The 17,948-nt window shown below is 40.5% G+C and overlaps 1 protein-coding gene across 3 annotated transcripts in view; it reads right to left on the reverse strand.

The window, feature by feature from the left end:
• Positions 1-15,032: 15,032 nt before the first annotated feature.
• Positions 15,033-17,948, reverse strand: part of PDE4B (phosphodiesterase 4B) — a 173,111-nt gene continuing 170,195 nt past the window's right edge. For all 3 annotated transcript variants that reach the window (XM_081948289.1, XM_081948287.1, XM_081948288.1), the window contains one exon: positions 15,033-17,054. In XM_081948289.1, coding sequence (XP_081804415.1) covers positions 16,689-17,054 — 366 coding nt within the window. In that variant the 3' untranslated portion in view covers positions 15,033-16,688. The remainder of the gene's footprint in view (positions 17,055-17,948) is intronic.

Here is a 17,948-nt window from a genome sequence, read left to right on the forward strand (position 1 = left end):
TGTCACTTTAATTGCAAAAAAAACTGTACTTGTGTAAAATGAAAATGTTTTAAAAACTAAGAATTTTTTTAAACCCTTCCCTGCATCTAATAAGGATTCCACAAATAAGGGATTGCTGCACAGACCAGGAAGTCATAAATACAGTAAGTCAGAGGATGTAGGAAGGAAATGACTACTTGACAATGCAAAGGACTTCCTTTTTTCTGAGTACAGTAGACTATAATCGACTACGTTCTTAAGCATCGAGTAATATAGGAGGGCAATGAAGCAGGTCAGATGCAATTCCCTGTGAAGGAGTGTGACTATAGCACCAGCCTACTATATCTTTTTTTGGGATCACACTGCTACCTTCTGCAGCTGCTCTAGGATTGTAAGAAAGGATGCAGCTACTTTAAAGAGTTGCAGACCAAAGCTACCTTTGTACTAATGCGTGTTCTGAAGCACCTTTCTTGAATCAAAACCAAACCACTATATAACCCATTATTCTATATTGGGATTATGAAAATGCCAGTACTTATACCTGCATTAGCTGATTGCATAAGAACAATGTCTCAGCCACATTAAAAGACCCTGATGTAAAATAACCTAAGTCTGGAAATATTTCTCCTAAGATGGGATAAATATTGTAGGGACTTGGAATTTAGTGAACAGAATGAAAAGGGTAATCTATACGAATATAATATATATGAATATATATGAAATGGTCTATATGATGTCACACACCATTATATCCCTTGAGCCAACAACAAAGGCAATAAGATTAACAAAAACTGCATCCTGGCAAAGTTAGTTAGTTTTCTCCCCATTAGAAAAAAAGAACAAAAAACTTCTACATCCCAACCAAGACCCAACTCTCAGAGAGCTTCCTCTGCTGGGCACTACATGTCCACTTACAACTACTCTCATGCTAGCTACAGATGTCAAAAACTTTACAATCAACTGGTACAAAGCTTCAAGATCCCAAAGGCCCTTTCCTAGCCTCTTATAGCACCATAGCCTTTGCAAACTCTTGCAGCTCAATTCTTACCTCATTTGTCTCTCACCTTAAGCAGGAATTCCATGCCCCTACCCTATCTCCCACCCAATGCAACCCCTAAGAAGGCACGAAAAGGGAAATAAACCAGCTATCCCTTAGGGGAAAGTCTCCAGGTTCACCACTGGTCTCCTCCCCCTCTCTTGCCTAAAAAGGCATTGGAGCTCTACAATGCGCTGCTTCTCTTCACCTTCCAACATTGGTGACTCAACCAGACACCCAAGACTATCATCACTATCATCACCATCATCACCACCACCATCACCACCATCATCCAACCATCCTTTTAACCTAAGCCCTTTTGAGCAGCTCATAAATGTATGTAGCAATCTAAGCCAACTAGCCTGGACTTATTAAAATCAAAGTAAAGGGAGAGCCATTGAGAGATATTCCTGGCTAGCCCCAAGTTGTCAGATCCAAGCAATTGCCCTTTCAAGTATCTCCACTCTTGACTCAACTGCTGGTTCTGCCAAGCCACAATGGTGGCAGTGTGGCAGCAGTGCCAATGCTCGCCAAACTAACTTAGTTAACATCCAGTTTGAAGGCCATTCACCTCTATCAGCCCCACTAGGTAGACCAGACCATGAATCAATTTCATAGGAAGGCTACACTTTTATTGAGATTGGCTAACGACTATACTAGTAGATGTCAATGCCTAAAGCGTTTCCATGACTACTATCAACTTGAGAAGGGGTGTGTGTGAATGCCATGCATACTTTTGGCCAGAGTAAAAGTCTCATATTTCTGTACGGGGATGTGAATGCGCATGTCCAGAACCCTGCCATAATGTCCTGTTGGAGAATGTGATTGATGACATCAGCCAGAGGGGAGGGGAGACAGGGGTAAAGTTCAGACACCATTAACTGGGATTTAGTTTCAGCTACACAGACGTCAGTGCCAAGATGTTAGTCCTAATAAATGAATGAGGGTTTTTTTGAACCTTGTCTTGGGGCTCGTAAATTAATTAGGGCAACTCTTGGAAACTTCACAGATAGCTGAAACTAAAATTCACAGTAGAATCTTGCAATTCTGATTGTATTGTACATCTTCATCCTTCTTATACTCTAGTGAATTAGGAAGGAGTCTGTCTGAACCACTCCCAAATGTTATCTGAACTTAAAAAAAAGCTTCAGCACCTTTTGCCTAGGCAAAGTTACACCATATCTCTGTCAAAGTCATCTTCCTTAATCTCCACAGCTTCCAACCTCTTAATCCAAAGAACAGTGATAATAAAAGGTCCCCATGGTTGTAGGTTGTAGGCAAAGTTAATAAAACAACTAACTTTGCATAACCAAGCATTCCACTGGTGGTTTTTCAAACCAAAATTTTCTTTTGATACCTGTCATTTCCACAACAGACTATGAATTGGCTTTCAAAGTCTCCAATACCCAGGTATAAAGGCTGAAAACATTCAAAACAACATAAAACACCCAAATTATCCAGAATCACAAGATCTAAGTAGAGGCACACTCCAACCCAGTTGACCTTTTAAAGTCTATCTACCTTGGATCTGTTTATATCTATCTTTAGCAGCAAAAGGTGTTTGATAGTAGCTCTCAACTTACAGTCCAATGATCACTGGTGGTCTGAGTGTGAGCCAAATAAGTGACGGAGATATTAAATAAATAAAAATATGTTCAAAGTGGGTAAAGCCTCAGACATCACAAAATTTCTCATGTTGATTTGATCAATCGATCAATCAATCAATTAAATGTATATACTACCTGACTCCAAGTGATTCTGGGCAGTTTTTTGTTTGTCCAAACATCTGTGGATTTTTTTCCCCACTAGGCTTACATCTCATCATCTGTTATCTTAAAAGATTTTATCAACTATGTTCTGAGGACACCATTGGGAGATTCAAGTAGGGGTTAAGGCAGTGATGGCGAACCTTTTTCGCCTCAGGTGCCAAAAGCACGAGCATGTGTGCTATTGCGCACGCTCGGGTGCCCACCCCACAATTTAATCCCCCCCCCACGCCTTGCCCCCTGCACATGCACACGTGACTTTGGGAGGGTTGAAGCCAGGACAGGCCTTTCAAGGTAAACCAGATCTCTCTTTAGTTTGTTCTAAGACCGAGGTTCCAGAAGGAGAGGTAGGTGTTTTTTTTTGGGGGGGGGGGACCACTACCTCGGAAGGCTTGAGCCCCTCTGCTTCTTGGGGGAAATAATAAAGATGTCTTGGAGATGGCCCCAATTGGAAATGTCCTGAAAGAGGCCAGTTGAATATGATGGCTATTTCTATCCGAAACTCACAAGTTTCCAATGCTGAGGAGGGAGAAGCTGTAGTTCCAAGAGGCCTGCATGCAGCCCCCAGCAAAAAGAAAAAGGAAACAAAAACCCAGGGCAAGATCCCTTATAAAAAGCAGGACCCCAGCTTTCCAATGAAGCTTCCCAAGAGTTCTAAAGTGAAACCTGCAAAATTGATTCCAGATCAAAACGAATGGAAACACACACGCACACACACACCCTTGCATTTATCTTTCAGTTTTAGCCAGCCCCCAACAAAAAGAAAAAAAAAAAACCAGGCAAGATCACTTATAAAAAGCAGGATCCCAGCCCTGCTCCATTCTACAAAAATCCACCGAAAGTTTGGCTGTTTGCAACGAAGCTTCCCAAGAGTTCTAAAGTGAAACTTGGGGAATTGACTCCAGGTCAAAACAAATGGAAACAATGCTCCCCCCTCCCCCCACTCTGCCAAACTTGCAAGCAGGAGAGTTGCAAGCAGGAGATAAAGGTGGGGGAGGGGCGAGGGAGGGAGAGAGCGATCTCAAAAGTTAGCAAATGGCAAAATCTCACCTACCTGTAACAATACCCAGAACGTTTGGAGAGAACATCGCAGCCACAAATCACACACACACACACACACACACACACACACACACACGTTTATCTTTCAGTTTTAGCTAGCCTAGCTAATCTTTACTCTCATGCTCTTTTTAATTTTTTAAGTTTTTTTTAACTGACAATTTAGAGAACAACCGGATCACCAGCCACCTTAGCCAGGCTTGTTTTTAACCAGATCAACCACTTGTCGAGTCTGGATCCAAGGGACTCCAAAAGGCAGCTTACCTTATGATTTGCTGATTGATCCAAAGAAAGGGGGGGGGGGGACAAACCGAACAGAACAAACCAAAAGGAGTACGGAAGATCAAAAATAGAAGAGATCAGCTGAAGAGCAAAAGTGTCTCTTAAGAGGAAAGGCTTCTCAGAAAGCCCCAAGCGCGGCTTTGTACTCCGAGCTCGTCTATTTCAAAGAGGTAGGAAGAAGAGGCACTCCCCCCCGCCCCCCCCAACCTTCCTCACCAACTGCTTGGGCCGAGGGTGCAGAGCTTGCAGTGTTAGGCTTCTGGAGGGAATGGCTGGCTGGCTCTTCTGGGGGGGGGGATGCTTATCTTTTGAAAGGGGAACGTTTGGCGTCTGGGAAAGCAGAAAGGCTAAAGGGAACCGGAGGATGGGGGCTCCTCCAGCGCAGCCCGTGCAAAGCTGAAGCTCTCCGCAGTGACTTACTTCTCCAAGAGGGCCGTAGCTGTGCTGGGGTGACGCGCAACTTCCGTTTTGTGCCTCAGGAGATTTCAGGAGCCTTTTTTGAAGCCCCCGGAGGCTGAAAAACCGCCCAAAATGAATGCGAAAATCAGCTGGCCAGCGCGCACATGCGTGCTGGAGCTGACACAGGGCAATGCCTCGCGTGCCCCCAGAAATGGCTTCGTGTGCCACCTGTGGCACGCGTGCCATAGGTTCGCCATCACGGGGTTAAGGTACCATCCTGATGTCTCTTGACATGTAATGGTTCTCAAAAGCTTTCAGTGACTAATATAAATACTAACATAAATCAGTTATTAAATACTGGTTTATGATGCAATATCTGTGGCAAAAACAAACCATTGGTCTAAGTTGCTTCCAATAGTCATTATTATTCTGTGAGGGGAAAATAGCTTACAAATTCTCTGGAAAAGCTATGTATGTAATAATGCAGATTGAATATCATGCTGAAAGTTGTTTGATTGAATGGAACTTTTCCACTTTTAAAAATACTTTTTAAGATAAATAGCCTTGTCCACACAAAATACAGCAGAGGTGAAAAGAGCACCAGCTTCAATTGCTCTGTTACTCACTATAGCTCTGCCAAGATCCTGAACTTCTTATCTTTATGAGCACATATAATTTGTATTCCAGGAAGACCAAACTTGGCATCTAAAGGAAGCTAAACTTTACTATTTGTCTATTTGTACTTAAAGGCTGTTTTGGGTGCTACCGCTTCTCTTCTGTTGGATTGCTGCTTCTGATTGCAGCACTGCTTGCATAACTATATGCAACTTTCTCATATAAAATTTCTATTTTATTCATGGCAGCAGAGTATAATGTGGATGGACCGGACCAGTGTGGGTTCTGGATCTCGGTGCAACTGGTATGGTGCAACAGGGCTCGGCATCCACCACATGCAGCATGCACATGCATACTTACCGCTAGTGATGCTCCAGGATGCCTCCGCAATGCCTCCACGACACCTCCGCGACACTTCAGCTGCTCGGTGAAGCATCCCACAGGTGCCATACGCTCCGTGCGCATGCACGGAAGCCCCAAAAACCTCAAATAACAGTAAGAAGCATGGGTGGGCCTCTGGAGCACCATACCGGAACGGTACCTGGTGCTTCCGGCAGCACCGGTACACCTGTACCGGGGCATACTGGTCGTAACCCACCACTGGACTGGACCCTGATATTTCATCAACTTTAAAAAAAAACCTCAATGGAATTAAAAATGAAGTATTCTTAATTTTTTATAGCATACAATTTAAAATTTGGACAGTGATTTTTTTTCACCTAAACTTTCTCTGAATTGGAAATACTTTGTAGCTCTCACCTAAGAAACATATTTGATTTTAATTTTTTTTAAAAATGAGATTGACTCTATTATTATTAGGGGAATTGTGGCCATGGGTTCATGTAGTCAATGACATGCTGCTAAAGTGTGGGTCACAGTGGCGGAATACACTGAATACAGAATACACTACAAAATATTTCTTGTTTTCAAGAAATATTTAACTGCCAGTGTAGTTAGTTTCTGTTATGCAAAGTTGAATGGAACGCAATCTTAGCCTTGTATCAATCATAAAAATAATTGAAGTTATACTTCAATTGTATTGTCAGAAAATGCCTCATGTTCTAACTGAAACCATCCCCACTGCTAGACAATGAAATTAAAATATGCCTTTTTAAAAACCCATTATACCTTTCCCCACCAGAGGGTGCTATTAACCTATGATTGAATGCATGCTGTACACTCTTCTATGTCATAAATAAGGAATAAAGAGCAACAGATGAGCTTGGTTTTAAAATCGTATTGATTGAGCAGTAAGTAGTATAACATGTAGAGCAAGAACTGGGATTTTGTAAGACTAATTGAGTACAATGGCAATTCTGTACAATTCCACTAAAAAATAATTGGCACCAAGTTCATTGATCTAACTTTCAGGTAAGTTGATATAGAACTGCATTCAGCCTCAGCAATTTTAAGTTGTCTGAACTACAGCTTCCAAAATTCTTGAACTAGCCTGCTAGGTGGGTAGTTCTGATATTCGAAGTCCTTATATGTTAAAGTTGCTTGAGATAGAGAAATACTGTTATAGAATTATAGGCATAGAGACTTAGTTATGAATCAGGAGTTGCTCAACTTAAATCTCTTTTTAAAGTTGAAATTATTAAACGGCTACAGTTTCTTTCTCTCTGACTTGCAACATTGGCTTATATAGATTGTCTTTACAAAAAAAAAAAATGCTGCAAAGCCATCTTTTTGAGCCTGGGTCTGTACCTGGGGTGAAATCAACTTACCATTGCTACCAGTGTGTGGTACATGCGCTACCTCCATGCATGTGCAGGATCTTCCCTGCATGCACAGAGCTTCAAAAACGGGACATGATTTTTTTGAAGCTTCAAAAACGGGACATGATCAGAGATCACTTCCAGTTCCTGTAGGTGACGGACGTGTTGTCCGCTGCTCATCTCCCCGGTGGGCTCCGTTCAGGAGCACAGGGCGCCCTGGAGGGGTCTCCTGCCACAGGGCAGCCTGCTGGAGAGCAGAGGGGGGGGCATGAAACAGCTGTGGGCTGTCTGTCCTTTCGCTGAATGGGCTCTTGGAGGAAAGAGTTAAGCGAAAGAAGAGCGGCTGAAATGCTGGTGGGCAGAGATCCGCCCTAATCTCCTTAATCATCGTTAACAGATAAGCAGCAGACTATTGTAAGTTTTTGTTCAATCCATTTGAAACTGGAAGATTAGAGGGGGTGTTTTTTTCTCTTTATCCCCCCCCCCCTCGGACAAAGCGGCATTTGAACTATCTCTCTCTATATTGGAATGGAGAGAGAATAAAGGCTGACTTGCCACTTGTACTAACTATCTGAGAAAGATTGATATCACAGCTGCAAGAGGTGACTGCTGAGCTGTTTTCTTAAAAGGAAAAAAACTTTATGGAACTCCATGTTCTTCTCCCTGCGAAAGGAGGAGCCAAGATGCCACCCCTCCATCTTTGTTTTTGTACTTATAAATGAAGCCTGCCTTTTGAAACTACCTTTGGAAAAAATATCTCTGGTAATTGTCTTAATAACCCCTCTGAAGGTGCTCTGGACCTCTCCTGTTACGGGGTCTTCCTGATTAATTTTGACTATTTGACTTTTCCTCTTTCTGGTGTACCTCCGTGCCTTGGAACTGTGAAGGAGAACTAACTTTTTACTTTTGGATTTGCCTGCCGCCTTGGACCGGCACAGCTGCATGCTCCTCTGATGCCATTTTCTTTACAAAAGACTTATCAACCCTGAACGCAGATAAATGGGGCCCAAAAAACCTCCAAAGGGCAAGTCATTCTCAGCTCCTGCTTCTGCCACCTCCAGTCCAAGCATGCAGCAGATGAAGATTACTTCATTGTTACAACAAGAAGGGACTGGAGAGAGCTCAAAAGAACTATCTGTTAACCAAATGTTTCAGGAAATTATGAGGGGTCAAAATGAGTTGAAAAAAGAGGTGACAGATCTTAAAGATGAACTCAGAGCTGTACAACAACATACAACAGAAAACAAACAAAGAATTGAGGTGTTGGAGGAGGGCACAGCTGGATTGGGGGAGGAGGTTAAGGCAGTCCAGAAGGGAAATTTAGAATTGGAAAATTTTATGGCAAACATAGAAATTGAAAGAATGTCCTTTTATCTCAGATTCCAGAACCTACCAGAGACAGAAAATGAAGATCTTAAGGATACTATGAGTACAATCTTAGCAGAATATATTAAGAGAAATAAAGAACAGTTGTGGTGGGCTATGGATCTGGTTTACATGATTAATTCAGCATATGCTAGAACACATAATGTTCCAAGGGAGGTACATGTTAAGTTTCTTAGGAGGACCACGAGGGATGAGGTGCTAGGGGCCCAAAGGGAGGGACCATTAAAATATAAAGATAAAGAAATTACCTGTCAGGCCTGTAATTATATTCTTTTTAGGATCTTTGGCCTGCCACACTTTTTAATAATTCTCTATGCTGTTTCATTAGTGTAGTAGTTGGGAGGGGGGAATAGAAAGGAGTAGGATTGTAGAATGGATTGGTGACATTCTTTTGTAAAAGCCAAGGTCATCTTTTGTCTTCGCATCTCGACACCTGGCCGGAAGAAGATGGGTGTACATGCCAGCGTGGAAGAATATGATTGGAACATGTGATGGATTTGTGGGTGTGGGGAGAGATCATGAACTTTCAACTGGTTGAACTTAGAGGATGTAATTTAGAGTTGGAATTTCCATAGCGGTACTAACATGCCTGCGGAATAAATTGCACCATTAAGGATGTTTTGCCTTGGACAATGATTTATTTCTGCATGGTATTTAGAACCCTAACATTACCATTCTTAAGCAAATTCCGAAAAAAATAAGGGAAAAAAGGAGAAAGTATTCCTCCTTATCAAAGAAATTATACAATAAAGGAGTTTGGTTTAGATGGTTATTGCCAGAGGGAATGTTGATTTTTTGAGAGGGAAATAGAATTAGAATTAATACAGTGGAGGAGGCAGAAGCCTTCATTAAAAAAACATAGTTCTCTCCTAGAGGACAAAATAGGGGAGGTGGTGAAAAAGGTAGTAATGTGCAAGGTATGAAAGAGGGGGGGGGCTGTGGCTCCATCTGGGGACAGGGAGGAGGAAGCAATATCGAAAAGGCTCAGGTCACAAAAATAAATGTATTTGAAATACTATGATAATTGTTGATATACTAGAAAGTGACAAAGAAAGAGATGATTGAACACATGGTTGATATAATGTAAAACAAGATTCTGTTTATGCTTATCTTTTATATGTTGTTTTTAACATTGTAAAAATTGTGAGATTTGGGGGGATTTCTACCACTAACACGGGAGCTGCCAAAATTTTCTTTGTACCCATTTTACCTTTCCCTATAAATGTTTAAAAAACAATAAAATTCTTTTAAAAAAAACGGGACATGATGACGTCTGGTAGGTGGGCAGACTCTCCTGCCCCCGCCGCTACAGGTTCACCCAAACCAGATAGGACTAGTCAAATTTCACCCCTGGTTTGTACTCCAACCATAAATCCTTAGGATTTCAGTTAATCTAATATGCTTGGTTTCCATGACTTGATAGACTACAATATAGCTGGTTTATCACGTAATGGATTATGTGAAAGCAGGAGCATGCTGCAATGATACACACACACACACACACACACACACACACACACACACACACACAAGCACACAAAACCTTTGGTCGCTTACCTTGTCACAATTGCTGTGCAATAACAACAGTAATGCTAGCAAAATGTAAACGTTCATTTACCCAAAGGCAAACCTTGTTTCTACCTGTCTTTTCTTAATCTGCCCTCAAGGATATTGTCTACAACCCAAAACTTTTTTTAAGGGTCAGGGGATAGTCTTTTAAACAAACCTTTTGATCCCAAAGTACCTACTATAGTTGCAGGCTATAAATCATTTTTTCTCAACTTTAGCAACTTAAAAAAACTTAATAGTGGTTGAGGCTAAAGAACACTACTATAGATATACTTCTACTCTTTTAACAATATTAAAAACTGCAACTGTTCAGCATTTAAAATAAACTTAAAAAAGAAAGAAAATTCATAAGACAGGAAAAAGGTAAAAACCAAGGAGAAATCCATACAGGAATGAAACAAATGTCTGGCCTGTTCTAAACTTTCAGAAGTGTTGTATAAATCCTAGAAAGCCAGTTTGTTGTAGTGGTTAGGGCACCAGGCTAGAAATTAGGAGATCAGGAGTTCTAGTCTCACCATAGTCATAAAAGCCTGATGATGACCTTGGGCCAGTCACATATTCTCCACCCCAGAAATAGGCAATGGCAAAACGCTGCTGAAAATCTTGCCAAGAAAATGTCTAGGCAGTCATCAGGAGTCAATATATATCAATATATTTTCAGGACCAATGAGGCATTTGCTACTCTTAATAAATACCAAATTGGCACTCCTACTCTCATGTAGGGAAGCCAATCCGATCGACACATGACTCTTATCTCTACCTTGACAACAGGGCACCTGAGGACAACCAAGAAAGTAGGATGATGAGGTATACCTGGTTATGTCCTTCAACATTATCTGGCTGCTGCTGCTGATAGTAGGAACATCTACTGATAATAAGATGATAAGATGACAGTCAAACATTGCTACAACTGCAGGAGAAGAATGTAACGCTATTAAGTATCAGTAGAACTGTGTTTCCATCAGAATGGAAAATGTGGAGAAAGGTGGATCAAAGTTATCTAAGGTGAGTAGAGTAAATAGCACTATTTTTTAAAAACTGTATATAAGCTTTCACCAGCTGATGACCTCCAAATGTGTTGGATCACTTCCCATAATTCCAAACCCTTTATGATTGATAGGGGGATTCCACAAGTTGAAATCCAATTCCTTTTGAAGATACTAGTTTGGAGAAGCCTGTTTTATACAGTAGTTGTGCTACTGTAACTGTACAACTGGGTTTCTATTTATAATAATAGTGTTTAAAGATATACTTACTTAGGGTCACTTAAGCTCAGAATATTCCATTACTTCAAGCTGCATGTCCACTAACCACAAACTGGCTTCACACAGCATATTAGCTAAAATGTGGTTCAGCGGAGGTGAAGGGATGTAGACTTCTGACCGAGGAAGAAATGAACAAATCATTAAAGAGGAACTTAAAAAAAAAAAACCCTTAGTCCTGAGTATGAGAAAGAAAATCAAAACAACTTTGCCTTAATTTTGTTTGCTGTAAGAGGAAGTGGAGAGAAATTTGGATTCAATATTCTGTTATTATACTCTATAGGAGGGGTGTCAAACTTGTGTCGTCATGGTGTTGTCACATTACATATCGGGGCTTTCCCCCCATTCACTAAACCGGGCATGGGCGTGGTCAGCGCATGATGCATTTGGCCTGTGGGCCACGAGTTTGACAGGCCTGATCTATAGCAAAAAAAGAGAATTGTTAGGGTCCCTGCTGTGCCTGTTTTTTTGACCTTACCAATCTTGAAAAGCTGAAAATATACATGTAAAAAATGGTAGTCATGATTTACTTTGCTGTTAAGGACATTAGTATCATACTATTAGTATGATAGCTGCTCTGACCACGGAGGAAACAGAAATTGCAAAAGAAATCTGGATGGTCCTTCCTATTTTTATGCAGTTGGTATAATGCCTGTAATTAATCTAGCATTTCTTTCCATCACAGTGAAAATTTTAAAGTAACTGTACAAAACTTTTTTTTGCTAGCCTGGTAGGATGATAGAACAAGCATAAGTGAATTTACTCCGTTACGACGGTATATTTTCAGGAAGACTGACTTACTACTAAATGAATCAAATTACACCCTATGTACATGTTCATTTAATTACATGAATTCACATTAATTTTGTACTTACAAAGTTAGACTTGCTCAGGGTATGGTCTTTTCACATTTTATCCAGACTAAACACTAATTCAAAGTTATCTTTCTTATACAACACAACATTCCTCGCCCCCACAGGATAATGACAATCTAATTTGGTTTTGACCTCCTGTGTGAATATAGCCATGATAGCTTATTATCGATGACTACACATGCAGTAGTAGACACTGTTTTGCTGGTAAGGATCACACTTAATGTCTCCTGCAAAAGTAAACACATGCTGGCTTGCCATGTTGTATAATTTTACCTTTTTACATTAAGCATAATGGGGTTTGGTTTTGATTTAGCATGTTGTATGAATGCTGCCAAAAAGGGACACGGTGGCTCAGTGGCTAAGATGCTGAGCTTGTTGATCAGAAAGGTCGGGAGTTCAGCGGTTCAAATCCCTAGTGCCCCGTAATGGAGTGAACTCCTGTTACTTGTCCCAGCTTCTGCCAACCTAGCAGTTCGAAAGCATGTAAAAATGCAAGGAAAAAAAATAAGAACCACCTTTGGTGGGAAGGTAACAGCATTCCATGAGCCTTCAGCCTTTAGTCCTGCTGGCCACATTACCACAGAGATATCTTCAGACAGTGCTAGCTCTTCGGCTTTGAAACGGAGATGAGCACCGCCCCCTAGAGGTGAATAACTGGCACAGATGTACGAGGGGAACCTTTACCTATGAATGCTGCCATTGCAGTTTGTGTTGATTTAGTGTTGTGCAAACATTGGTTATGGAGAAGGGGTGAGACCACAGTAGTCAAAAAGATGCTGCAGAATGAGTGGGACTTTACTCCATTTCTGGAGAGGCTATGATTTTCTTGTTTTGCTGGATTTTTGAAGATACTATTTCTGGGTGCCTCTAAACTCTATAGCAAGCCAGAAGTACAGTAGCTATAGACTTCTGTTTTAGGACACAGATTTGTCTGGGAGCTGGATTGAATTCTTTCAAGCTCAATGCTGGTTTATTGAAAACCACAACAAAGTTGGCTTTTTCCCTTACAAAGCTGCATCATTGCAGAGCCTGTGGATATTTTCTCCTTGATAGGAACTCTGTCCTCACACCACGTCCTGGTTCTTTAGCTCAGAGCAAACTTTACCTATTGGCTCTGCTTGTCCTACACTCAGAATAACAGACTTAGAAGGGACCTTGGAGGTCTTCTAGTCCAACCCCCTGCTCAGGCAGGAAGCCCTGTATTATTTCAGACAGATGATTGTCCAATCTCTTTTTATAAACCTCCAGTGTTGAAGCACCCACAACTTCTGGGGCCACGCTGTTCCACTGATAAATTATTTCAACTGTTAGGAAATTAGTTCTAGGTTAATTCTCTCCTTGTTTAACTTCCATCCATTGCTTCTTGTCCTGCCTTAAGGTATTTTGGAGAATAGATTGCCCCCCCTTTTTTTTGTGGTAGCTCCTTAAACAATGGTGAGATTCAAATGATTTAACAACCGGTTCTCTGCCCTAATGACCAGCTCGGTAGGCATGGTCATGTGACTGGATGGGCATGGCCTACTCAACATCACTCATATCGATGGGCACTTTGCCTTAGCTGTTACAATGTAATAAGGGTTAACAAGAGAGGCAGTTTCTGTAAGCAGGGCAATGGAGATTAGGCTAGAAACAAAAACAAAAGTTTCCTTCCTGCCTTCCTTAAAGAATTAGCCCTATAAAGTGGAAAAAAACAAAATGAGATTTTTTTCCCAACAACAGGTTCTCCAAACTGCTTCAAAAGTTAACAACTGGTTCTCCCGAATAGGTGCGAACTGGCTGAATCCCACCACTGTCCTTAAGATATTGGAACACTACTGTCACTTGATTCCTGATGGATATTAATAGCTGTCTCCAAACCCCATCATTCTGTGCAACCATGGTTTTAGTAATGGGAAAAGCATCTGCTTTCAACATGCATTTGTTTCACCCTGACTGCTTACTAGGGTGTGTTTATGTATCAATGAAATAGATGACTAAAAGCTACCAAATATATTTAAAAAGTGAAATAGGTTTGCCAGTTTATCTGCAAGAATTGTGTATTTGTCTTCTACTGTTTACTACCTTGCAAACATGGCTTACAGGCTTACACATCTCTATCCCTATAGCTGAAGTATACACATGACATTGTGTTATACAAATTAAGAAAGTTTCTGCTTCTACAAAGGCCAGTAATAGGCACTGTAGATTTCAGATTCCCCAAAATTACAATTAATAACCTTCTTAGACCTTGTTCACAAGCTATATATATAGTTAATATAGTTCTTTACATGAAAGAGAGAGAGAGGGAGGAAGGGAGGGAGGGAGGGAGTAGTTCGAGTAGTTTTGAGTAGTTCGGAGGACTGGCAAATGCCACCCTCTGGCTGGCCCCAGAGTGGGGTGGGAATGAAGATTTTGGAGTATCCTTCCCCTGCCACGCCCACCAAGACACGCCCACCAAGATACACCACACCCACCAAGATACACCCACAGAACTGGTAGTAAAAAAAGTTGGATACTGTCACTCTCCTTCTCAGGCCCATCAGGGTAAACTTTGGGCCAGTCACTCCCCTTCAGCCCAACTCACCTCACAGGTTCTTGTGCAGAAGTTAGGAGGGAAGTGTACTAGATATATTTATTACCTTGAATCATTTATAAAAATAAAGGTGGAATTTAAAAAAAGTTCTAGAAAAAAATATACTCTGAAGCAATTTATTTTCTAATAATTGATTACATATACTTTGAAACCGAGGCAAATGAAACACTTGCTCTTTGTAACTGATTTGGTTAACCATAATCTCTATTTGTAGCTAAATAATTTTAACTATTTAAAATCAGGAGCGCTTGCAAATAAAACTAATAAAACAGGTCATGGAGTGTTAAAGATAAGACCTTAAATAGAAAATTATTTTTAAAATGTCAGTTTTATTTTTCATTTTAAATCTATTTATTAATATTTCAATATCATCATTATAAGAACATAGGTAATTTAGTTTCAAGTGAATGTATTTATGTTATATTTGAAAAAGGATATAAAAACTAAGGTAGACTGGAGGAAGTTGGGCGTGTGTCTCTGTTTACCTGAAAAGATCACCCAGGAAAGTCCAGACTAAATCATGCTTTCATTTATTCACTTCATATAAAAATCTCTTCAGAATGCATCTCAACACAATATATAATACTATAACAACATACATTGTGTGAAACTTCCAAACAATAAAATAACCACCTGGAACAATGCAGTGTTCAACAGACATACAAACCCATGTATCATGCACAGTTGTGCTATTTTCATCAACTAGTCACAAGTTGGACTGAAAGCTTGAAAAATAGCTTTACAAATCGGCACCATACACATGCCTCACAAGCTTTGTTGGAAGAGTTTCACAGCACAATTATAGTATCGGTTCACATTTTGTCATAGAAACTCACATTGGCTGATTTTAAAAAAAATTGGAAAATGACAGAAGGTTTTGTGGCATTTACTGGGGCGCGTCCTTTTCAACCTTTCAGTAGTTTCAATTCTGCTGAACAAACCATCCTAAATCCTCACCAGTTACCAAACCCCGATTTCCAGAATCCAGAATGAAAATGAAATCCAATGGGAGCCAATGCCTGAATGCCCTTGCTGGGTTCCATATGTCTCTTTCACTGTGTTCAGGTTCTTTCCATTTTACGCAGTACAAAAAAATTACAAGAAAGGCAACTCTCATTCAGAGTCTTCTACACAAACAACATCACCACTGACGGGCAATGTTAATTCATATAAATTAATACTTACAAAACATTACATTATATACAATACATAATAAATACACTGTTATAAACAGTACTGGACGTGTAATAGCTCAAGGCAAGTTGAGGAGGAGAAAAAGAGACTCAGTCTAGCAAACATGAAGAATGGGGGAGGGGGGGAACCACAGTAGGACCAAACACAAAAATTCCACTGAGCTTTGTTTTTTTTTTTTTTAAGGGGAGATTGTCCATCATATTACAACACGTTGGTTTTTATATGTACTGCATTGTCTAATGAGAATGCGAAGCTACTTTATCCTGTGTACAAGAAAAGTCAAAAGCAGTTGCGTGGAAAGCCATTTGTTCATGTGTGGCAAGTAACACAGGAGAAACCTAGATTTTGTGGGACTAATAAAGTGACCAGTGATGTGTTAATGCAAGGAGGAGGGCACCCTGCTTTATTTAGTGAGTCAAAACAATTAAACTGCGGTAAAACACAAGTATTGCCCGTAGAGAGGAAGACTTTCTTCATTAAACAGGATTAATAATAATATAAAATATATATTGGTATCAAACAAGTTTTGTTGTGTATTTAGTAGGCGTCTCGAAAAGATGTGGAAGTATTTATAAAAAAGGCACACGGGTCTGAGACAGGTGCACAACTTTTAAATGCAAAATCACGAAACCGTATTTTGAGCTGTTGGACCAAACCGGATATCAGAATCTGTTAAGAATAGAAAATATAATGATTGTGTGTAATTCCCCAGCGGGCTTGTTCAGTAACAGCTCATACTGCCTCCCTATTACCAGGTTTATTTTGTTTTCGGCTGATAAAACTGAAGCTGCAGTAGATATCACCTGTCAATTCCTGAGCAATCATTACACACTCTTTAACCCTGACTCCAATCTCGAGTAATTGGAAAGTCTTCTAGCCAATAACAGGTGCTGGCCTAAGAGCCAGACTTTCAGGCTATCGCACATGAGACAAGCTTCATGTGCGTGAATAAAACCACCATGACGAATACAGTGTGTTAAGTATCAATCGGCGATGCATCTTTTGTCACAATCTCTATATTAGTGTCCTGCTGGGAATCCCTTTTTCCTGGGTCAATGACACAAAGTGTCTTGGTGCTGCTGTAATAATGGATACTGTCACTCTCCTTCTCAGGCCCATCAGAGTCTTCCTCTTCAAGAGTAAGGTCAAACTGGAACTTCTCCATCAGGCCCTGACAGTCTTGGTTGCGTTCTTCAAGGGGAGGGGAAGGGCTCTGAGGGATCATACTTTGATACCAATTACGGTTGTCTTCCAGGGTATCCAAAATATCTTGAGCATCGGGCTGTACTAGGTCTGCCCAGGTCTCCCACAGTGGATGAACAATGTAATCGATGAATCCCACCTGCAATGCAAAGACAATCGATTTGTAATGAAATGTTATTTACGCTCAATATGTATGCATTTTCTCTCAGCTTTACATTTAAAGCAACTAGAAATTATATTAGTATTTATTCGTGCTGAGATTGATCTAATAAACCACTCCATTTTTTTAAAAGGATAAAACAGAGTGAATACTAAAAACCATTAAAACCCAGATGGGATCGTATAATCTCTGCTGTTACCAGATATGAAAAGAAGGAGTGATCTAACCTGTTTAGAGGGGAATTGCAAAACCAGAATGCTGACATTAAAGAAGATTATTGCTTTCTGTGCATTTGGGGAAATTTATTGGGCATGGATCATTATGGCCAGATTTATTTATTTTATTTATTACTCAAATTTATGTAGCTACTCATCTTATCGATAAAAGTAAATATTATAAAAATAGAAATACAAACCCTGGGTAAAGAAAGGAGAAGAATAGCCAGCTTAGCAATGGAGCTATCTAAGCATGGTCCTGGTTTTGTTGGAAGCCTCAAGCCTGATGAGATAACTAAGTCTTGAGGGTCTTCTGGAATATCAAAAACGATGAAGATAATCTAATCCCAGGGAGAGAAATGTCCCATAAAGCTGGCACCAAGGCAGGGAAGAAGCATCTCCTAGGACCCACCAAATGAAGATCCATAGTTGATAACATCTGCAGGACACCTTTTCTGAAAGATCTAAAGGGCTGGGCTGGGGTGGTCTCTCGGACAGCCCGGCCCCAGGCCAGGAATGGCTTTAAAGGTCAAAACCACCACCTTGAACTGGAAGTAAACTGGCAATCTATGCACTTGCAGAGTGCAGTCTAAGAGTGCAGATAACTGTGCCCGCTGTGGCTTCTGGGTACTCTTCAAGAGCAATTATAGAGCACATT

The sequence above is a fragment of the Natrix helvetica genome (genome assembly GCF_964273705.1).
Source record: "Natrix helvetica genome assembly, chromosome: 3".
Lineage (NCBI taxonomy): Eukaryota > Metazoa > Chordata > Lepidosauria > Squamata > Natricidae > Natrix > Natrix helvetica.